Source organism: Hylaeus volcanicus, chromosome 3 (genome assembly GCF_026283585.1).
Source record: "Hylaeus volcanicus isolate JK05 chromosome 3, UHH_iyHylVolc1.0_haploid, whole genome shotgun sequence".
Lineage (NCBI taxonomy): Eukaryota > Metazoa > Arthropoda > Insecta > Hymenoptera > Colletidae > Hylaeus > Hylaeus volcanicus.
The window spans coordinates 11,783,456-11,807,866 of NC_071978.1; the positions used below are offsets into that span (position 1 = coordinate 11,783,456).

The 24,411-nt window shown below is 39.5% G+C and overlaps 1 protein-coding gene and 1 long non-coding RNA gene across 4 annotated transcripts in view; one reads left to right on the top strand and one right to left on the bottom strand.

Moving 5' to 3' along the window:
• Positions 1-24,411, bottom strand: part of LOC128874133 (multiple PDZ domain protein-like) — a 107,577-nt gene that overhangs the window by 34,847 nt on the left and 48,319 nt on the right. For all 3 annotated transcript variants that reach the window (XR_008456581.1, XM_054118495.1, XM_054118496.1), the window contains 12 exons: positions 21,111-21,245; positions 20,037-20,195; positions 18,123-18,296; positions 17,182-17,401; positions 16,689-16,990; positions 15,951-16,175; positions 15,500-15,673; positions 14,975-15,136; positions 14,657-14,899; positions 13,927-14,157; positions 3,809-3,914; positions 1,023-2,712 (listed from right to left, as the gene is read on the bottom strand). Coding sequence is in view for 2 of the 3 variants with exons in the window: in XM_054118495.1 (XP_053974470.1) it covers positions 1,023-2,712; positions 3,809-3,914; positions 13,927-14,157; positions 14,657-14,899; positions 14,975-15,136; positions 15,500-15,673; positions 15,951-16,175; positions 16,689-16,990; positions 17,182-17,401; positions 18,123-18,296; positions 20,037-20,195; positions 21,111-21,245 (3,821 nt within the window). In the remaining variant the exon portion in view is untranslated. The remainder of the gene's footprint in view (positions 1-1,022; positions 2,713-3,808; positions 3,915-13,926; positions 14,158-14,656; positions 14,900-14,974; positions 15,137-15,499; positions 15,674-15,950; positions 16,176-16,688; positions 16,991-17,181; positions 17,402-18,122; positions 18,297-20,036; positions 20,196-21,110; positions 21,246-24,411) is intronic.
• LOC128874144 (uncharacterized) lies at positions 10,068-14,788 on the top strand. The gene is made up of 3 exons (XR_008456583.1): positions 10,068-10,169; positions 14,190-14,571; positions 14,650-14,788. It is a non-coding gene; the product is annotated as an uncharacterized LOC128874144 (long non-coding RNA).

Consider the following 24,411-nt stretch of genomic DNA (forward strand, 5'->3'; position numbering starts at 1 on the left):
TTCCAATCAATTGTGCGCATTTCTCGGGGTTTCAACGTTCGCTTGTTTAATCCTGTGTAATCTCTCTACTAAACTGAAACTCTCTGCAAACATTTTTGGAGAGCATCCCTCCTGGAAAAAGAACTGCCTGTGGTTGCGGTTTATAAATAGAAGGTACATTTACGTTGATGAATTCATAATTAAATTCGTTGAATTATTTTAATAGAGCTTAATAAATTATTCAGGGAAGACTCTAGTCAAATTTTAATTTTTAAAGAAGTTCGATGAACTTGAAAATACTATATATTTAGAATTCGAGCATAATTGTTAATAAAAAGGAAAAATTCCAATTTTGAATTTTGGAATATGTGTTCATTGGTTTAATTCAAGTATTACACCCCTGTTTCGAGGGGGAAACCCTTATATCAGAGTCCCCTTCTTATTTATGTCTACAAACAAGTCTTATATACCTTCATAAAACTACTAACGATATTAAAAACTTTGTTTATGAAGGGCTGTAAATATTAGGTTGTCCCAAAAGTTTCTTTCGCTTTATTATTAAGTAATACATGCACAATAGTTTATGTTTTATGTTACATTACTGAATTGTGCATGATTCATTTTGCTCTATTACTGTTACAACATGAATATCTATGAAATTAGATCGTCTATTTATATAAACACGACCACATAAAATAATTGAGTGCAACTCGCGAAAGAAACTTTCGGGACAACCTAATATGAAGAAGATGGAAGTGTAAAAATGTAAAATTCCAAAAATTGAATAACCAAAAAAAAAAAGAAAATATTTAAAGAAAAGTACAGAAAAATGTAGAAAAATACAGAAAAAGAAAAATGTAATTCACGAAGAGGAGTGCTTGGAAAAAGTTAACAGGAAAATGTCCACATCCTATACAGTGTGCTCATCAATATTTAAATTCCATTCCAGACCTAACCCAGAGGATCAACCCCAGTCCCATTAAAAAAAAAACTTGCCCCATCAACCCTCGACTCAACCAAAAAATCTATCCATACTCACTCACTTTTTAGCATCCTCGACCAGTCCATCCCCCACGTCGTCAAGACTTCTCTTCCTCTCCGCCTTGGTCTCCACCAGAACCGTAAGCTCAGGTTGATCAGGTTGCGCCAAGCTCCCAATCCTGAACCCATCCGTCTCCTTCGCCCTGGCCTGAGCCCTCAGGGCAGCCCTCTTTGACCCCTCGCTGCCCGTCCTACTCAGTTTCCTCTCCTTCCTCTCGCCATCGGTCTTCGTCCCCTCGCCAACGTCCACCTTCGACAAATCCAACAGTATCTCAGCTTTGATGTTCCTCTGGGACACCTTGTTCTCTTCCTCCAGTTGCTCCCTCGATCCAACCAGAGTATTCTCCGAAGTAGACTTAGCCAGGCTCGCCAGTTGCAGCAAAGACTTGTCCACAGTCTCTGGGGAGGGCACACGCCCTGTTCTGACCCTCAAAGCGTCCGACACGAAGACTATTTCCGGTGGAGAGTGAACCTCTACCCTGGCAGCGGGTTCTTCTAATCGGTTGGCAGCTGCTTCTTCAGCGGTGATGATCCTGGCCTTCACAAGTTGAATCTCTGCGAGGATCCCCACCTGCTCGCAGGGGACCTCGAAGAAGATCTCCTCGACGTTCTCCTGTATCCTGACTTCCTTCTTGGTGTCGTCCAGCAAGGATTCCCTGGAGGACTCCCTGGAGAAGGTTCGTTTGCGCATCGAGCTCCTCCTCTTCGTCCCTGACGTCTCTGCTTCGGGACTCGTCACCACCTTCAGCTCCTCGACGGTCACTGAAACTCGTTCCAGTGGTATGGGCTTCTCAGATTCTACCGAGGAAGGCGTCTTGGAGGCCTTCGACTCCTCAGGTGACTTGTGAGCGACTTCTTTCTTATCTTCCATGGTTCCTTTAGAAGGACGAGGCTCGATTAGAGTGGATGGACGCTGAGCTTGTTCTTTGGGGATATCTGGAGGCTTACTGATCGGTTGAATGATTTCTGGGCCCATGGCCTCTGGAACAATGCTAGGGGCCTCCGTGTACCCCAAACTATGCTTCGCCAGGAACTCCGTGACCCTCTCGATGCACTCCTGCTCCTTGAGGCTCTTCCTGTGCTCCCTCGAAAACCTCGTCTCCTCATCCCTCCTCTTCGTGGATCCTTCGCTGCCTATAGAGTCCAACCTCTTGGAATCCACCTCCTCGTCTACTCTTCTTCTAGATGTTCTGGCCTCGTTATCCTTGAGTATCTTCTTCTTGGCGCCCTTCTCCGCGGAGTCCCTCCTGGTCAGGGTCTCCCTGGACATGGACATCCTATCCACCGAGTCCATGCGCCTCAAGCCTCTCCTTCTCTCCTGGTCTGTGCGCTTCTGGACAGACGTTTCGGTTTCAGGCACTTTTTGTATCGATCGTTCCTCCTCGTCTTCGACCAGTGGCTCTCGCTTTAACTTCACTTTGGGCGTTGCTTTCTCGACTTCAGTGGCCACGTCCTGACCGTACTTCGTTTCTGGCGATGTTCCACTGGCGAGAACGTCTCTTTTGGGGGATGAGGGGCCGCTGGAGGGTTGGAACTCGTGGACGTCGGCCTCCACAGTCCTCGATGGCTCGTCGAATGGTTTCAGGGAACGCTTCGCGGGGCTGCAGGTCGGCGTAAGCGGGGAAGCGTCCTTCCAGTGGTCCTCGTCCTCCTCGTCCGTCTCTGGCTTGTCCATCGACAGCTCCGTAACTCCTGAGGACGTTCGCAACCGGCACGATTAGAGCATTTCTACGGCGATCGCGACGCCTTGGCAGCCAGTTATTGATCTGACCAGCACGCGACTGCAATCGCTGCGGTATCCGCGATACAAAATGCTAATTGTGCGACGCGCGGGATGGTCAATTCGGTAATCGAGGGTTGCAGGACGGAGTGGACTCTTAGATACATAGCATCGGAGGAGGTGGCTTATGGGGATGTTTAAGTGTGCTTTGGATGTTGAAAACGTGGAGATTTTGTTTTGGTAAATTGTACAATAGTATGGGGGAACCTTGGAAAATATTGAAGAATGCTTTGAATGTTTGGAAAGTGGGAATTTTGTTTTGATAAATTGTATAATACAGTTGAAATGTAGAAGTCAGATTGAGAATTTAATTTTGAGCATTTACTGTTGGAAGCTGAAGACTGTCGAAGTGAAAATTAATTCAAGTGGAGGGTAAATTTTTGTCAAGTTGTTTTTAGAAGGTGTTGTTTGTAGTAGGTGGGTCTTTAGGGATCTAAGAAGAGTAGGAAGTGTGGAAAATGAAGTTTTAGTCGATGCCAGATTCACTCGAGCCACTGAATTCTTATTACTGATATTATTGCCAAGCAGTGACCTAGTTATACGAATTCACGTGTGCTCCAAATTCCAGCGATAAATCAGAAAATAAAAACTAACGGGGACAAAGATTTGGTTCTGGGATAAGGGATAAGATGGCATTCTATAGATCTTGGACCCCTGATAGTCTTACATAATCCACTTGTTATATATTCAAAGCTAAATTTCTTAATCATTTATGTCTTCTAATACTTTGTAATTTTGTTGATAGGTACATATTATTTAAAATAAAATAAAATTCTCAAATGCAGCTACACTGCGTATTATAGTCTTTAAATTTGGGAGAGATGCAGAATGTTTGTGCAACGTGTGAAAAATTCACTTAGGCGATGAATATTTACTGATTGCTTCCACGATCAAATTTCAACGTTTATGGAAAATGTAAACTATTAAAAATTGTATACTCTACATTGGATATTTCTTGTGAAATTTTTTGGGGGTAGGGGGATGGAAGACGATCGAATAGATGAATACCTGATCTTGAGGAGAGGAAATCCTCGAGCTCGGCTGCGTGATCTGTCGTTTCGGTTTCGTTGGGGAAGCTTTTGCTGCGTCTCACGGGACAAATCGGCGGCACCCTCTACCCGTGGGATCGGTCATCGGGACATAAAAAAAAACCGAGAAAAATCAAGCAATTATTGTCATCGTCAAGCATGTCCACAGCGTTCGCCTCTAGTCGCGATAGAAGTTGGGAGCGATTTACGCGTGGGAAGAAAAGCGATTCGACAGAGTGCTACTTTCAAAGAGTACAATCGGTAGCTCGAAGCGTAATTTTAAGGTGAAACGATAGAGACCAAAGTGAAGGTGCTGCTAACGATAACGAATGATTATCGTCAGATATCCATGAACTGAATGCTTTTAAACTGTACAGGTATACTGAAAATAATAAAATCAATATGCTGTAATACAAAGCACAAGTAATATAAAGTACAAGTATTTTTGTGTTAATTCTTTGAAATTAAAGAAATTTTTGTCCAAGATTATTTCAAATAGTAAAACTCACAATGTAAGAACTTTGCACCTCTTGAAATCTTCTTCTTCAATTTGTCTATCTACATAACTAATTTTTTTTTTTTTTTTTTTTTTTTTTATATATTTTTTTGCAATATTTTTTTCTAAAAAATATTTTTTTTTTTTTTTTTTTTTTTTTATAGATATTTTTGCAGTAATGTTTTCTGAATCATCATGTTTCTATTGTGAATATTTGTTAAGACTTGTGTATAATACAATTTTTGTTTGGTTCAGTAGAAGCGTGGAAGTGCAAGTGGAAACAGACCGTCCGGTGCCAGACACAGCGTGGCAGACAATACTGCGAGCTGTTTCGAGCAAAAGTTAGTTACAAATAATTTAACAAATCATTAGCAGCACCTTCACTCAACAGTAAACAATACGAGCTCAACAAGTATCACAGTAGAATTGGAAATTATATTACAAACAGCTTTATGTATCAGATAGAATAGACTTCGAGATAAAGCGACAATTTGGAACATTTAAGAGAAAGAATAACTAACTACTATTTACATAGCTATTTTCACTACATCGTTTTCATCTTTCTCACATCTTCACTCGATATGTATTACACCAATGTAGACGATTCTACTGCGTTGTTTATGGTTCGACTCAATATTCGAATAAAGGATCATGAAACTTGTAAAAAATCGTCCAATTTCTTAACTAGCGACAAAATAGAAGGATAAATATATATATGTCCAGTGGTAATTAGTGCTGATGATAACATACACTGACGACATATTTGTGTACTCAATCACTAGCATACGAAGTGCATGGATAGCCAATCACAGCTACTTTCACTGTCGACTTTTTCAAACAGTTAATTAACCTTCTCACTGCTGAATTAATCAGTGATAGCAAAACCCTCATTGAAATTAATTTCACAATGTTTATCTGCATTAATGGTACCTAGAAATATATGAAAAAATTAAAAAATAAGTCAGAATTGTCAACGAAAGCCAAAAAGTTGTATCTGGTATCCCTTTTAACTTGATCATCTGACGTATACTTTGTTATAAAATAAAAAACTAAAATAAAATACTTTGGGCAGTGTATTTGATAAAAAGTACAACACGTTGAAAGCGATATTGTATGTACAAAGTATACAGGGTGTAGTTGAAAGACTCTCCATTTTTAACCCTTCGACGCCAGGCACTAAATATAATTAATTTATTATTATCTATTCACTTGATCGTGTATTACAGCAAATATAAACATGTAAAAGTACTAAAAACACTACTTTCAATATAGTAAATTCTAGAAAATTCCTAAATAAAAATTTTGATAGTTGTGAGGACTTTTATGTAGCAGACAAAGAGTTAAATAATGTTTCAGCGAGAAGACAGCAGGTTCAAAGGGGTGTATCGCCTACTGAAAAACTCTTTCGATAAACACACTTCAGTCTTTCGTCCAAGATCCGAATTTTTTGTCTTGATGGAAGTCGACATCCCGTTATGTAAGACAAAAAGCATTAATGTTTCATTAGACAAGTAAGCGTTTTCGCGAGTCAAACGACTCGTTCGTTTTTATCCTCACCTTTCCGTCGAGTGCTTCGATCCAGCTCAAATTTGACAAATAGATTACCGAAAAGTGCGAGCAAAATCGCGCGGCGAAAATTCGGGAGGAAGTATGACGCGCGCGAATTGGCTGTCGAAGCCTCTAAAAAAATATCGAGGGGCTGCACCTCCACGGGGGCGCCTTGAAAATTCAGAATAAATTTAAAACTAATTTTTCTGTTTAATATTAAATTGAGTATTGAACATTCAATTTAATATCACAGAGAAATAAAAACTTTCGTACTTCCTACATTCTGGTGATACGTCTCAAAGACGATATGAAAGTCGCCGAATCGATATATCGCTTCAAACAGTATGAACTTGAAAACTTACCTATTCGCAAAATACATCCTTCGATGTAAAAATTGCGAAATCGATTGTCTTGTTGATAAATAAACTGATACTTCTACTTATTCCTAAACAGAAATCCATCAAAAATTATGGATACTAAACAATACAACGAAAGTGATTAATGAGAGAGAAATAATTATAATAATATAAGGATAAAACAAATATAATGATAGATGAATGTCGAATCACGATTTGATAGATTAACGTATCGATTTTTTAAATTTTCTATTCACTTTTACGGCGCGTGGAAAATATTACAAGAATGCTCCACTGAAAAATAAAAATCCATTTTCTACGGGAGCTCCAGTGGAAAATAAAAAGGCATTTTCCTACAGTCCGTTGGAAAATATTCGATCAGGCAAGGTAAGCCTCGCCGATAACGCATGATAAGGCTGAAACGATAAAAAATGGGAAACGTGGAGGGTGTTTCATACGAAGAACACGTTTAGGCAAAAGAAAACACTCATGTATAATATTACATCATGATTGGTCATTGCTTTCGGATATGAATATCATTGTTATTAATAAAACGGTCATAGACGTGCACATCGTGTGTATCTTTCAATATTTTTTTTTTCTCTATTCGCTTTTCGTTCGATTGTTCGTTCTTTGGTCGGTTAACTGCGGCAAATTGATCGAACTTGCTTCGCAAACGGTCCCGGTGCGGACGTTTAAGCATTGCCCTGAAAATGAAAATAAAATTGCCGAATTAGTAGCGGGAACGCGTGCAAAGACCGACGCTATACAAGGTGTTGCGTAATCTGTGGTAAAAGCGAGAGGGGACGATTCTTCGTCTAAAAATGAGTTGAAAATGTAGGTTGCAATTTTTTTCTATCGGGCTCCGTTGGCGAGATAATTGAATTTAAAAATATTTGGGGTACGTAGGCACTTGATCGTTCGGATTTCTTAAAAAAATAAATTTGAATATATTAATTTGAAAACCAAGTTTCTGTTAGTAAGTTAATGTACTCTGTAATAAGATTCATGAATAATCCGTGGAATAAGATTTATTAAGTGAATTGTATTTCAATCGACGCTCCCCATGCGTATTTGAAGTCAATGATCTCAGAAAGGAAGCTTCTCATCAAAAAACTTTCTTCTACATTTTCGACTCATTTTTTGACAAGAAATCAGTCTACTCTCGATTGTACCAGGAATTATGAAACATCGTGCATAACGGTCCCGATTAAAAACAATGGCTAGTACCGTGTGATCGGCCGTACGCATTCCACGCGGAGCATTCCCTCTAATCTCTACCAGAGATGAGCAAAAGTTTTATCTAAATAAACGTTTGGAATATTGGAAGCGATAAAAACATATGGAAATTTGTATTCTCCACTCGTTGAATAGAAATTTCAGGTTGATTGATAGAACGAATGAACGAGTAAAAATGTAACGCAAACAAACTGCTATATAATGAAAATTTTGCTCATCTCTGATCTCTACCAAGAAACAAGCGCTAACGTGTTAGACGCTAGAGATGCTTTTGCACCGGGCTCGAATCGTTTAGCGGAAACGGGGAATAGCGTTCGATGTCAAAACGACGCCAACGCGAGAACGAAATTAAACCCTCGACTGATAGGATGAAGTATAATGAGATATTCGAGGATTGCGCTGACCGGGTTCTTACAACTGGTAGCACTCGAGGCTTCCGGGGGTATGAACCCTGACCTTCTCCAAGAGTTTTCCATTTGGAATTTTCCACTCAAGATTAGGTCGACGACCTACTTTCTGATAAATATGATTCATCAAAAAAATTAATATAATTGATCGAGCTGAAACAACTTTCTCAATAAAGCTGAGTTAGACAATAAGAGAAAATATATGTGCATAGTTTGAAGTAATGAAAAATAAATGTAGGTACACTGAAGAATAAATTTAACTTGAAAAATCTCCAAGACGAGGAGTTTTAAATTAATGAAATAAAAATTCAACTATTCGTTATTTTTGAAAGATCACTGTGGGTCACTCGAACCTACAAACAAAAAATGATAAAATTACTGTAGAAGACTTGCAATAAAAAATAAATCCATCTTAATAGTTCTAGAATTGAACTTCCCTCGTGAGTTCTGAAAATTAAATGTGAATCACTTCGACCCCACAATCAATAAAATACAAAATTACCACAGAAAGCTTGCTAGTAAAAAAAGAAACTAAATTCATCTTACTAGTCCTAAAAATTGAGTTTCCCTCGTGGGTACTGACGGATCAATGTGGGTCACCTTTGACCGCATGCCAGCCAAAAGTTAGTCCTACCAGTCGAGGTCTGAAGAGCACACTAAATCGACTTTCCGCTTCTGGTACGTCCTCTAAATATTCGAGGCAACTCGAAACTTCATACGCCACCGCTTGATATTCCCCTTTTCTAGTAAATGATTCATGCTCGTGTAAGTAGATGTTGCAACGAGAGCTCAAAGTGATGTACCGAGCGGCGAGGCAAATTTCGGGGCTGCGTTTGGAAAGTTGACGACGTTGATAAAAGCAAGGGGCGTCGTGATACATTTCGCCGCCGTGGAAACTCGATTCAAAGCTGAAACACGACTTTGCCTTGCCTCTGGTCGAGGATAAAACCGACGAAGAATAGTTTCAAGTTTTCCAATTTACTCCCGCAGTGTCTCTGGCGTTGGGGGCGTGCTCGTAATCAATTTGGACACCCAGTTTTAGAGTTGAACGCTTAAGACTTCCGGTTGAGCGTTCAACGGCATAAATTTGAAAGATTTTACGTGATCTGGAATTTTAGTTTGTCGAGTTCGAAGGGAGGAAGAGGTATTTCGAGGAAATCTGAAACTTTCTTCGTCCGACGGCTCTATCTATAGCGCAACCAACGTGAATTCACGTTTTGCTAGCACGTGTTGCACGGTAGATCACCGCGATTGCATTCAACTATTCTTAGCGGAAGAGTTATTATTGTTCTTATCGATGTGACGATATAGATGCTTTTTGCGAGATATTATGAATGGAAGATATATTTCAATATGTATGAGCAAGACGAAGTGTTAATGGCAGCAGTTACGGCGATGACTATGGTTAGTTAGGTAGAACACTAAATTATTCAGATTTTCAATGAGTTTTAAATTAATGTGGATTCATCAATAATTCTCTGTTGGAATCTACTTAATATGTATCAGCCAAAAGATACATACGCTTTCACTTGCAACAGAATGATTTGTTTATAGCCTAAAAGAAACCATTATATTTTATTTAAATAAATCCCTTTTACGAAAATAACTAAACCTAATACAAGTAATAACTTGTAATCTCCACAAAGTTAAACAAAGTACAAACTAAGTAATAGTGAAAAGAGAAGTATCAACCTTCTAATAAGTCTGTCAGAATCGTGTTCTACCCAACCGAGTCGATTCAAACTCAACTGGTCGCTCAAGGCCACCGTTGGGCCGTCCCCACCCATACGACTCGGTCACATTAACGAAAGTCATCGGCCTGCGACGAAAGCAACGGGATTTTTAAGACTCATCGATACGAACAATAACGAGGATGACGATGACGATTGTGAACAGTAACGACAGTGATTAATCGCGTGCCTTCGAGACTCCGGTTTAAAGGTAAACCATACATATATATACACAGCTATGCTGATGTGTACATACGTGTATATTAACATGTATTTGAAAAAGTAAAAAAGTACACGTACACGCGAGGTGATGAAATAGAAAAAAGGAAGCCTGCGGGAGAATCGATTGTTGTTACGTAACTTGCGGGCAGTTATCCAGCGGCTACCATCGAGGAAAGGCTTATACCATCCGTTTGCTCGTTTCGAGTATTCAGGGGTGGTTGGGTAGTCGAGAAGAGTAGTAGTTTCAGGTATAAACGTGTCCCCCGTGTTAAGTAGTGGTATAACGTACACGTATCGATCCCCGGACATGGGAGCCTCTTGATAATAGTGAAGAAAGGTGCCAGTGAGTAGTAGACAGTAGTAGAATGGTAGTAGACCTCTACAAAAAGGTGAAAAGGTTCACATACGAGCTGTGACATATCGTTAGATTCGTTAAGAGAGAATCGAACAGAAAATGATAATAGGCGATACATAAAAACAGAGACAAAGAGAAGCAGTGAGGGCGGACGGGGGCAGGGTCTCAGGGGTGGGAGAGAAAAATCTGGTGAACTTTCTTCTTTCTACTTGCCTCTTCCTTAACACGTGTTTTTGCCTTTAGATATATATATATTTTTTTTTTTATAAATTCAATTATATCCCTTCGCCCCCTATTCGTACTGTCTCGACACGTTTGTTCCCCTATTGCTTTCACTCCCCCAACTCTCACCCCTCCAAACGATAGTTCCAATCTCTTCGAGAACCTTTTTCTCTCTTTTTTTTCGTTTTTATTCTAGACGGACGCTTTTCCTTCGAAAGTTATTCCCAGCCACGCAGTTCCTTTCACTCTCCTCCCCGTCACCCTCAGCCTCACCCCTACCCTGGTAAAGAGACAAACGGCAAATGTGGTACAGTAATTCCCCGCTTTCATGTGACTGCTTTTAACGAAATTTTATTGAAGTTCTAACGCTTTCGACTGATATGCACTGTTGGGGCGCGAGAAGAATGCATGTGGTAATTCTTCTGGCGCACGAACAGTAGATCTTCTTGAAAATAATTTCTGTAAATCCAAATTAAATGGAATGTCAAAATAAACTTGTAACTTCGATACTTTAGTCGAACTATTTTTAATTGGAAATTTCTAAAAAGTGATTAAAATCAAATAGGGTCGTGTTTGGATTCATTTTGATCATAAAAACCTCACCAAACTGTATTTTCAACTACTGATCCATAACGCCACCCACAGTCTCGATGTTGCCCTTTCATTCACATTCTAGATCCATGAACCAGAGGCTGAGCCAAGGGTCGCAGCCTACCCCGCTTTCAAGTGAATTCGTCACTCGAAAGTGAGAATCACTGTACGTGGAAACAAAAAAAAATTCATCAAATGAATGCAACTTGCTAAAACAAAGATCTCTAAGACAGTTGCGTTTTGTAGCGTGTACATGTCTGTGTGTATGTGTCCGTGACTTTTGTGTGTATGCGTACGAGTGTGTCACCGTCGTGAGCTTCGGACAGGTCGAAGAAATGGTGAGAATAGAGTCAGTCGAATGCAAAATACCGTTCGTTCTGTTCAGCTACTCTACCAGGCAACTTTCATTCACTATTACAATCGTTTTGTTCAGTACTTACTTCGTCCGATGGTTGGCATTTCTAAAACCCATCCGCGTTAATCGAATCGCAGTGTATATATTTTTTTATTCGTATTTTATTATCCATTCACGTGTTTTCGCGCGTACCCTTTCGTTCTCTTCTCTTTTCTCTGACACACGGATGGACCGGTCACGTCGGGGTTTAACATTTTAGATTTGGATTCGCACACTGGTCACGTTCGCAGGGGAACGCGACTTCGTTTACCATCTCTTCTTCCCGACAATTTACCGTGCTCCGATAACACTGTTATCTAAGCTTAGTCCACGGCCTAAAGAGAGTCTTCGTTCGACGATCGATAAGACTCGGACACCTCGGGTCCAAGTCGACGCGTATTTGATCAGTTAGGATGTTGTATTGAAACCAGATCTGGGCGTCGCTCGAATGAAATTTCCAATAAATTTTACTTCGAATAAAGGTACGAATAAATTTTCATTCGAGCGAATTGACGAATAAAGGAGGAACATCCATGTTTATTCGTCGCTGAGGCCCCTCGAATAACGAATACATCTGGTTCGAATACAGCAAAGTTACGATTATTTAAACAATTGATCCAGAATAATCTTATTCGAAGAAAGTGTGATCGGACACCAACTGTTAAAACACAAATGAAAAGAACATGAATTATACAAAATAATTAACAAACAGAAAACGCAGGTGTACATAAAATAACAGTGCAGGTAAACATAAAATAAATTAGTATGACACATAGAAAATATGAAAGGGATGAGGGTTTTCATGGATAATGTTAAACAAAATAAAAACAACGTGTACGGCACCCTATTTATTCTTAACTCATAGACGGTGTAAAATTTTTATTCCGATTTGTAAAGGAAGATATTACCTTCGTTGTGCTATAATTATCATTTTTACTCCTAAAATAGTCGCATATATAATCCCAAAGATCGAAGTAAAAATAAGTAAGATTCCCAAAGGTTACCAAACGTCTATCTACTAATGGACCGCGTTGTAGTTCACGCTGATCGGTAAGATGCAGTCTTATGTATTTCTCTGTGCAAAGAACAACGAGCAATCCTGTGGCATAACCATAAATAAAATTTCAAAAATTGTTGCGAGGTGAACGGAGGCGTGTTAACAGAAAACAATATAAACTTTAATGTAATTCAGTAAAGCTATACTGAAGCTATATCAGGCCTGCGTGATTCGACGATAATACTAAGGCGTTTAATACCAGGGGTCGAAACAGTTGCGAAACTTTTCAATTAGTCCATTGAAACAGATACAACGAAATTTCTATAATAAAAGTTCTCGTAATATAAGTTTCAATGAGAATGGCTAAATAAAAGTTATGGAATAAAATTTATATGAAACAGAAATAAAAGTTTTTGAATAAGACGGTCAGATCACAAAAGTTCTCAATCACTTGAGAAGTAATACACCTTGAAAGTACCTTGAAAGTACTTTGAAAGTCTTGTGTTTGTTAGGTAAAATACTATTGGCTAAAATATTTGTATAGTTTCGTCTAAAATGGCTATCACCTTGGAACTTCGATTATAAGAGTTCCAAAATACCTGTTTCACGGGAACAACCTCCAAAAAAGTTTTCGAAGTAAAAGTTTGTTCCCATAAAATTCATGCAGAAACAGATACCTTTCAAAAGAAAAAGCACAAGTTCTGACAGGATTAAAAATAATTTACTGTTTCCTTCCCTGGTTAATACTCTTCACTTCGAGCTCGTATCAAAAAGAACGATGCCGGAATCTCACGAATACAAAATGATCGTGACCCTGCATCGAAAAACCAGGTCGACTCCCTTTCAATGAATACTTTTAACGATTCGATAAAAACTATTTGAGCACTGAGTTTCGTCGCGAGCGGATCAGCTGTTCAGCGAATAGAATCATCACTCGACGGTCCCGGACAGCGTAACGGAGTATCATTTCAAAGTATCAGGAAGTCAATGAACGGAATGTTGCCGGAAAAATCGCGCAACGTGTCGTTGCGCTGTGACGGTCGCGTGATCCTAGAAACTAAGCGAGAAAGCTTAAAAATTGTCTTCGCTATTTGGAGGTCTAGAAAAAACAAACAAAAAAAATCAACATACACACACACACACGAGCCCTAATCAATGAAACAATCGATCGATCATGAAACGTTGCCGTGAATAGTCGATCGTCTCGAAGACACGCGGGTTCGCGGAACACATATATTTATATATATATGTATATTGTCCAACAGAGGCTGAATAATCTCGGAAAACTGTGTGCTCTTGAACGATTTCATTCTTTTTTTATCTAAATAAACTTGGACACTTTAGAAACTCTCGGATTTAACAAGATTATGCTGGTGCTTCAATCCCTCGATCAAATCCATGTGATGGGGCGGCTCGATTACGTTCACTTTACGCTCCCTGAAATATTCTCGCCTCTGTTTGTGGCTATCCATAATCGAGCACATGGTCGTCTCGTTATCCCTATCACTGGTCGGTTCGATCCGATCGTCCTGATCGCTCACCTGGACAATACTGTCGGGTATTGGCAACGGCTTGGCCACGCCGATGCGAACGGTGCCCTTCGGGGCTCCCTTCAGTGCTTGCACCGCCTGGTCCAAGGTCGCGTTCTCCAGAGCGATATCGTTGACGAACAAAAGGCGATCGCCTGGTATCAGTTGCCCGTCCACCTGGGCCACACCTCCAGGCACCAGGGATCTTATTACTATCACAGTCTCGTTGGGGTTCATTGGATCCTGCAACCGAGCAAAGTTGTTTCGTGCTTCAGGTGAACTATCGCGTCTCAACTACTGCTGCTAAGTGACTATGCTCTGGGCGGCGAACACTTCCAATCAAAGTATTCTTTATACAACTACGAGTCTAATTTAAATATTTAATCTTCCTCAATGTTTCGATACTTCATTTGAGGTTAGACATAATTGACAGACTAGTGATCAGTAAAAAGTCATTGGATGGTAGAATGTAGGACTGGAGATGGCAGGGTGAATATTGTTTTGAATGCTGATTAAATTCTTCCTCTGGATTATCTATGTCCAGAAACTGAAACGATGATCCGAAATTTAAAAAAATACAATAACCCCTATAAATCGGGAAGTTAATAACTCTAGTCTCCATAATTTTGCAACGTTGCTCCCTAATTATGGCTTTGGGTATGTTCAACAATAATATTAGTACGGCATAAATGATTCCAGGTATCAAATGGTTAATAATGCGGAGTTGATGTTTAGGTAATACCTGATAATCCAAAATGGAGAACCCAAGGCCCCGCTCTCCTTTTACCAATTCGATGATTTGCGGCTCGGAGCTCCACATCGCAAGGCCAGTCAACGGTTCCAGAGAACGTGATTTCATCTTGTTCAAGCTGGCGTCGGTCACGGTGGCCGTGGTCGTCGTCGAGGCCAGCGAACCATCGGACTTGGCCTTCACCAGACGATCCATAGTTGGCAATAAATTTTGCAGAGATCCTCCAAGAATGCTCTACAAAATAAACATTGCGTGGTTAGACTCGACATCGACTCGCGTTACTCACTCGCAGAGTATTCGATGTCTTACTCTGGTCTGGAACGCAGCCTGATGTTGAGCAGTATCGATGGGGCAGAGAGGATCTTGCGACGCGATGTTCCTCCCGCAAACCATACGAACGTGTATAGGTAATTCTTTTAACACGCTAACTACTTCCATATGATTAATACCGAGCAACCGATATCCGTTCACCTTGGGGAAAAACAAAAGAAAATTTTTAATAAGTAAACCTTCTAAAAAAGTTAACCCCTCCGGCACAACAGGACATGTAGTCTATAAATCCTCTTGCTGGGGATTGTTTTGAATATTTAATAGAGTCAGTATCAGTTAACATATTGTTTCAAAGTGATTCAATTTATGTAAATAGAAATCTCTATGTAGAGTTGCTCTGCTGGCTACTCCAGACTGGAATGAATATTAATGTATATTTAGCCGTCAGCGGAGTAAGCTGTTGTCAAACTTTAAGTTAGCATCAAAGTGCCGGAGGCGTTAATTTCGATGGTAACCACGTTTAAGTGGAGACAAGATTCTTCAACTTGACAAACAAGATGGTACCTCTAGCAATTCGTCCCCTGAACGCAGCGTTCCATTCTGTCCTACAGGTCCCTCCGGAAGTATCGATCGTATGTAATGATGAGGTCTCACTTCCTGGCCGTTCTCCACGTCCACCGTCCCTTCCAAACTGATCCCAAGACCGCTACCCTCTGCGAACTTCTTCAGCTGTGCCACCTGCTCAAAGACAAAGGAAACGCCCTTTATTTCTGTACTCAAATGCAAATGATAGTTGTTAATTAACCCTCTGCAGTTTAGCATAACGTCATTGAATAAAGTTGACAAATAGAATCCTACAAGTATTGTCACATAGAACTCCTACTTTTACTAGTCAGACAATAGAGTTTGTCAACATGACGTGAATAAGGATTTTAACAGATAGTATAGCTAGACCATAGAGAGTTATTTACAAAACATTGTATAAATGACAAAATTATAAATTTTTGTTACGTACCACAATTTCCGTGTCTGGACCAACGATCTTCTGCCACTTGGACTTGATCGCGGCCCGAATTTGTGGCGTCAGCTCGCTGGATGGATCGCTCAATAGAGCCTCCACGTTAGCTGCATCATCCAGTTCTTCGGAGGCCCTTTCACGTTCACCTTCTTGGAGGACAGCGCTGTCTACGGTTGTGTGTGACTCGCCTTCCGGTTCTATCTCGGTAGTAGTTTCTCCATCCTGTAACAGAGCAGTAGACCATATAATAATGGACGCGAATTGAGTTAATCAGGGTACAGGGATCACTATCCTGACCTATTAAGCTATTTCTCTAATTATCATAAATATGCAGACGATACGAAGAATAATGGAACAGCAGAATATGTTATTTAGGAAGCTCAGCTTGACGAACAAATCTCAGTACTTAATTATTTTACATACTGTAGACTCTTCCATTAAATCAGATTTATTATTGGAGACTATATTATGTTACCAACTTAACTTCTTCCATGGACTATTACTTCCTACCTCGTTAATTTATTCTTTTAACCCTTAAATGGACAATGTTGTTTTTAAACAACATACTAAACATCACAGATAAAATTGACCTTCTTTTATTTTTTTGTAATTTTGACAACTAGGAAAAAAAAATCGTCCATTTAAGGGTTAACAAAGTCGGATGACGTATACTCTCGAAGTTTAATATTGAAAAATGGAGGCTGTCTACGGTTCGAATAAACGAGGGAAACTCACAGCACTAATGGGAAAGCTTGGTAGACTTGTTATCGATGGCGAGCTGGGCTGAGGTAGTCTCAGTTCGCTGGCCGCAATTGCCTGTTGAAGCTGCTCGTACTTTGGTCCACGTAAATATCTCTCCAGGCATAAAACTACCGTTTGCCCGGTGCGCCTTAAAACTTCGACAGCCTCGTGATTCGAGTAACCCTGTAAAGAATGGCCGTCTACCTCCACTATTCTATCGTTGATCTGGATCTTGTTGCTCAAATCGGCCGCGCTACCCTCGCTGATGCTTTTTACGAAAATACCCGACAACTCCTCTGCAAAAAAAAAAAAAAACACTCGAATTAGAACACGATGATAGTAATTTAAATAAAAATACGAAAAAACATCCCACAAGTTAGGATTCATTCAAAGTTTCAGCTTAGTACAAAAGCCAATGGAAAGTTGCAGTTTGAGTTAGTCTGAGCTTCGAGTTTTAGCTGACACTGATAAATGGCGCATGGATTACCCTTTTCGCAAACGTATCCAGCAATAGTGATCCCAAGGCCGTAAATGTCCTTCTTAAGCTCGACGGTAAAGCGTTCCATTTCTGGCAGTGAATTAACGTCGATGGTGTCCATGGTGAGAACAGGCAGCTCAGGGATCTGCACTGGGACCGCCGGTATCACTGGGATCGCTCCAATTGGCATTGGATTGCGTACTACGTCCATGATGAGACCAGGTCTCGCCTACGAACCGAGAACGTCTTCGACAAACAGTTTCATCAACAAGTTACGATAAAATTATTGTAACATCGAGTGGAGAATGGCAAAAATGGTCCAACAGAAACTTTGTGCTTCCAAGCCTTCATTGTCTTTATAGATTAATTTAGTTAATTCCCGTTATATGTATGACTGTTAAATTGTAGTTTAATAAATTTTGTATGTATATTAATTTAATAAATTCTTGTTATATGTACGATTATTAAATGGTAATTTAATGCATTCGTCCTATATATTAATTCAATAAATTCGTTTTATATGTCCACTTAGGAAGTTCTTACTACGTATTAATTTATTAAATTCATTCTACATTTAAGCTCAGAAAATTCTCGTTATACATTAATTACATAAATCCTTTTACATCTGACTTTAAAAAACCTCCCTCGTATGTAAACCAACTAAACTCTACCTGCATGTTAATTTAATGAATTAAATTCCCACATTTGCAGGGTCCAAACGTGACTCTAAATCAAACTAGGAAACATGAAAATAATTATGAAAATAACGAGGAACACGAACAAAATAAAAATAATTATTCAAGCCTATAAAACTGCCAATACTTGACTCGTTTCCACGAGTTCGATTTTATTCGCCAGATTTGGATATAAAACCTTTCTATCCCTGAACCTGGTCGACAGTAAATATTCGCCTCGGCGCCCACAGACGTTAAAATGTTTGAGAAACTCACATGCATCTCGACGTCGGATTCCTGCGAGTACATGTAGCCGTTGTCGTATGCCGTATCGCTCTGCACGTGACGTATGTTATACGTCTCCGGCACGCTGTGCACCAGGTGGCGATCCAGCTCATCCGGGTCGCCGAGAATCTTCGTAGGTACGATAGGAGCGTGGCTACCGAGTGCCTGAAACCCACCATCCATTTGGAATCCGTATCTGATTTTTTACTTTCGTCATGCACGAATTCTTCGTCCGTGAACATCGCCAATAATTATCGGATTCTAGGATAAGCTAGCTAGACAGTGTATATCGTGACTCCAATGCCAACGGCGATACGAAAGTTTCATAATGGACCAAGTTTCTGGAAGGGTAGATGAACATAATGGAGAAATATGGGCGGAATGGTTTCTTTAACCGGGAGAATCCTTGAAAATACAAAGGGGAGGGTTCTACTGTTGGGGGTGCATGGCTCAGAAACACTGAGCTTTTGAAATTGTATCTCTAGGCCCCCAGTTTGTCCTTCGAGGTGACTGTGACTCTTAGTTTACTCCTTTTCATAATCATCTCAAGGAGAAATTTAACGTTGTCAATAATTTATACTTACAGTCATGGACGTATCCAAATGAAAGGTGTGGTCAACTTTCTGAATTCAACTTTTTTCATAGGAGAGGGAGGTCCATGGACGTAAAGGAGAGGAGCAATAAAACACAATAACAAAAGGAAGAATACCATTTATTTAAGAAACTTTTATTTATTAGTTCTTCTGTTTTATTTTTAATGTTGTCCACCTCGAAAGATGAGGGGATTACCACCCTTGCACCTACCTGGCTAATGTTTCCAATCACAGGAAGTGACTGAGTGTCTCTCCCCCTTCAAAGGGATGGGAATGTTCATGAAATAATTTCTGAATTTTGAATTTTTGATTTATCAAGTGCTGGGGAATGAAACGCTAGCACTGGTAATTGTTGGCCGAGGAATATATGCATGATTAAAAGACAATATTTTGACTTCCTTTTTTGATCAATCTTGAAAAATGCTTATGAATTCGCCAGATACATGGCCCGTAGGGCGATCAATTATAACGTATTTACTGTACAAACAGACCTTACCCGATAATTTAATGACACCACTCTGGTTCAATTTAATTAAGTGGAAACTCGATTAACCGATTCCATTAGCACTTCGGAAGGCAAGAAGCCGAGCAAATAATAATCAAGGAAGGGGGACAAGTGTGGCGATCCCTTTTGTCCATAATAATATTTAATCGTGAGTTCTCGTATAAATTCTACAGGGCGGGAAGGGGGGGGGGCAAACTTTTATTAATCGATTCCATTAAAACTTGGATGGAGAACAAGGCAAATGATGATAGGGCGGAAAAACTGAATATTGCGTTTGAGGTACCGTTTTCAAATTTAAACGTCTAATATTCATAGAGCAACGTTGAATATGCATGAAGTAAAATTGAATACGAATAAAGTAATACCGAATAATAGCAATGAATTGAGTTTTTAGTGGACAGAATAAATCTACATTGATAAAGGACAAGTTTGATAGGTTATTAACAAGGGTTGCCCTTTTGAAATAGCAGAAAAAAGTCACTGGTTCTTATTACTCTGCACTTTCTTGTTATATCTTTCATACTTTTAAAGGATTCATTTACATTTTTAAAACAATCATCTTTAAAATTAAACAATACCAGAAGAATTCTTTCATTGATCAAACCTATCAAAGCCAAACAACATTACCAACCTCATGACTATTATTACTCCCAAGGAGGGGGGATAGCCGCGCGACACTTATCGAACAAACGATTATCAGGGCACTTAACAACCCTTCACTGTTCTATCACGCAATACAATAAATTCTCTTTCTAATAAAATAGCGCAATTTTTGTCATGTGTAGAAAAGTGATGAATGGTACATACCTGGTAGTCAGGTGAAGTTGGTTCCACAGGTCGCGCGACAACGAGGCGCACGTGTGTGCCGGATTGTCGCAGAACCGCGGCAACCTGTTCACTTCCCATTCCCCGCAAATTGACATCGCCGATTTGCAATATATGGTCCCCGCTCTGCAGCCGATTATCCTGCAATTCGCAGTGCAAACGGACGATGTTTAATTAGCAAATTGAACGACCAGCCAGCGAACGTGCGCGCCTCGGTTATTTCTCGCCCGTATTTTATTGTTCCCGGGCGCGTGCGAATGTGTGTATTCTTTTTCCCCTCAACGTTTTTTCATATCGAAATCGTGATTTCCGGCTGCCCATGCACGAATTCCCACGCGTTCGTTCGGTTCCCTTTGCATGAATTTTCAGCGAACGTAACAAATAAACGCGATTCGGCGAGCACGAGTTTGCTGAGTAATCGAGTTCAGTTCGTCGAATACGAATCGAGGATAGGTCATCGTTAGTTTGGGAATTTGAATTTCTGGTAATTAGCAATTTTACATGAGAGGATGTAAAAAATGACAGAATTAAATGTGTAGTTGTTTGTTTTATGTAGTGAATTAGGTCTCAAAAAGGATCGATGTGTGATAAATGCGGATTTTATGCATTAATTATATAAACACATTCTAAACATACCCAAAAAGTATATTTATATAAATATATGCAAAATGAACTAACAATACCATTACAATAATTGGATAATAATCCAACGTACGTTATGCATATTTCACGTGTGTTTCCTATATCAATATGCTTGATAAATGGATAAAATCCGCAGTCAAGCGGCGAGAGACTTATTTTTCATGAAAAAAACAAGAAAAAACCATGCAACCACTTTTTTTATACGAGGTTCCGTTCTTCAAATATTCGAATGTAAACGCAAACGGGGCAGATGTGCCCCATCACGCTCCTCGCGTGTTTTTAAATTCAAATATCTCCGAATCAAAACCTCCCAGAAAAAAACTAGCCTCTACGTTTTTTACTCGGTTTTTCGCGTAAAGTCGCGTATCAGAGGTCGCCCTGTAGAATAGCGCAAAAATTGCTGAGAAAACTTACTCGATCTGCGACGCCTCCGGGGAGGATTGTCTTGACGACAACGCCGGTGCTGCGCCCACCGACAATTCCGAATCCAAGACCGCTGCCATCGTTGATTAGATTTATAACTTCAACTTGTGCCCATTCCGTGTTCAGCTGGAACAAATACAAAAGGAAACTGATGTAGATCTCTGTGGAATGAGTTTAAAAAAATATCGAAGGTGGTTTCTTTCTATGGTTTTTGTAGTATTACGTTATTTTACATGTATTAATTTTAAAACACACTTTGTGTCATGTATGTACATAAGGATAGTTTACATGACCATAGTTTGTGGAATATAAACATCGTGACAGTTGATTCAAATCAATTCAAAACGTTTATTTGAAAAAGATAAAGCTTGTTCAGATTATATATCCATCGTAATACTTGTTTCGAATACATGTTGCTTCATCGAGAGTCTTGATTCGAATAAATTCAAGACGTTTACATGAAACAAACAACACCTGTTCGGATTATATTCATTCCCATAATTGTTTTGAATACAACAACCTGTACAATTATAGTTTGAAAAATATTGAACAACATTTCAAACCAGCCTGGAAACATCAAAGGCATCTGTCTCAGCAATCCGATAATTACACCTCCAAGTTCCCTGAAAAGTACAACGCGAAAGTTCCGATAGATTGCTTCCCTTTCGAAAGTAAAGTTCTCTTTCCTTTTTATGGACAATTCCGTCGGCGATCGACTTTATCGAGGCACGTTAAGCGCCGAGAAATATAGCTGAGGGATGAGTACGAAATTGCGCAGATAATAAAATTTTCTGTTCTCTTTATCGCGGAGTTTCCCAGGGAAAAATCGATGAGGGGGGAACACGTTAGACGAGATCAGTAAAATCGACGCCAACCTTATCTCGAGTCACGATAAACCTGAGGGTGTCAAACATCGTAGAGGACATCGCAAACTACCTTTCCCTCGACGATTAACCCTTAGAGTACCAAATTAGTGCCTTTTCGAAAATAATAGGGGTTGCATACAGAAATACTTTGTTGAACAGAAAGAATATATAAAGAGGTAACCATGTAACATGAAGGTGGGGTGTTTTTATTTTAATTCTGGGCCATCGACGTTTATTAAATATTAATTAGAGGGACACAAACTGAAAGCATAAATTGTATATACAAATTCCTTTTTATAAACAATTTTTTTTTATTTTAATGTATGTGCATATATAATTATTCTTAAAGTAGATGACCAAGCTTTAGGAAATATTCTCCTTTGCCAATAATTTATGAAAGAAAACCCTATCAATATTGGCAGAAAAAATATTTCCTAAAGTTTCACCGCTCGCTTCAACTCTTTATATACACCTATGAAATAAATTCTGTCGATTTCTGTTATCTATGTTTGTTATTTTATTGGTAAACCTAAAAGCGTGTACAGAAGGAAAAATAAAATGCAATGGAACTAGTTGTACGTCTCCAAGACATGAGATAAATTCTTTCTGTCTCCCCAGCGAGGAAAAGTGGTACACAAGGACTTGGTTGGAATTACAGAAAACCAATATCGAGCGATTAGTGCCGAATTGAGGTGTTGATTGCTCCTGACGTCGATAACGAAGTTGCTCGAAGAAACCAATAACTTCTGCTGACCCGAAGTGCGGCCACTTTTCAGTCTATAATTGAATGAATTTCGTAACGCCATTAGTGGACCAGACACTTGAAATCTCTGGAAACTTTCGAACGAAAATTGCGAAGGCACTCGATGATGCTCATTCAGTTATGCTGATATCCTGCCAGCTATTGAGTTGAACTTGTCCAGGACAATATTAGATAATCTTTTGTTACAGTAAAATGATATATTCTTCTATTCAACATGTCTAGAAATCGATTACACTTAAAATAATAAAAATATTGCTTCAAATTGAAAATAAATAATTCAACGAAATCTCTTTCCTTCGTAGTCTTTCATTATTTCCAATCTAAACAAAAATGTTTTCCTCTTCGAATGATCATGTAGCCTCAAAGGATGCCTTTGCCCAATTACGACTCGCCAATCAGTCGGCTCACGTTCACTCAAACCGCCCAATTTGTTAACAAGCTAAAATAGCGTGATATACCGAAACGAAATGACACGTCGCGATTATCGTTCCGCTCCCATAATAAGACAACGTGATTTGCGGGGAGGAGGAGGGCGAAACATGTGGAAGGGAAACAGATGTCATTCGATCGATGCGAATGTACAATTTGGCGTGCACGCGGGCGTCGTTAAAATCGACAATGACCCGGCGTCACGACGCTCTCGTTAATATTCGAACGTCACTCGAATCGTTAACGAGATCACAATAGCTGCTGCATTTCCACCGATCGAATAATCGCTCCTGGCAAACACGAACTACCCCCGGCCCCCTCCCGGGGAAACGGTGGTCCTCTTTAACGGCGATTCCGTTTCTTATGCAGCTGCCAGAACCATTCGAGTTCTCATTACAGACGGGAGAGGGAAAAAAATTAACGATCCATTGGCTTATTACTTTTCCTTATTCCTATTACAAGACCAACGGGGACGAATTCCTTCCAGCAGCGGATCGATTGTCGTGGCCGCGGGAATCAAGTTTTCCAGCAGTGGTTCTTCAACCTTTTCTAAATCGTGGCATACTTTCAGGGGTCAAATACAATTTTTAAATATTTTTTTTCGGAGGTTCTTACAAGTAGAATGCAGCACAAGTGAATGGAACTTTGTGAATTTTTTCAGATGGGATGAAGGAGGTTAAGCAGGGGTTCTTCGACCTTCCTTAATTCGTAGTTTGAAGGATGAAATACAAGTAGGACACAGCACAAGTGTATTGAACTTTGTGAATTTTTTAGAGGTTGAAGAGGTTGACAATTTTCTTTTAATGAATTAATTTTTGCCTACGAACTCTGTAAATTCTATTTGAAAATTGATAAGATTAGAGATATTGAATTAAAACTTGAGTGAGGTTTAGAGACTGCAACGGAGAATGTAACATTGATAAAGAGTAAACATGACTGGATGTATCATTGATACAGAGCCAAGATGGTTCTATATTTTTATAGTTGACATGGAGTTAAAATGGTTATACAGTTGTTTAGAAGCTAAATATTGAATAGAATGCCTACATAATACATACATTGCTGATCCAGTAATGTATACAGATTTAGAGATCGAATGTTTAGAACAATATTAGCACAAATCCTACCAAATCAAAGTGTACGCAATGAATGTTTAACACACTCCAGGCCCAAAACAAACATGGCTACCCGTTCAGATACCAAATACACCGCGTTCAATACATCATTAACAGAT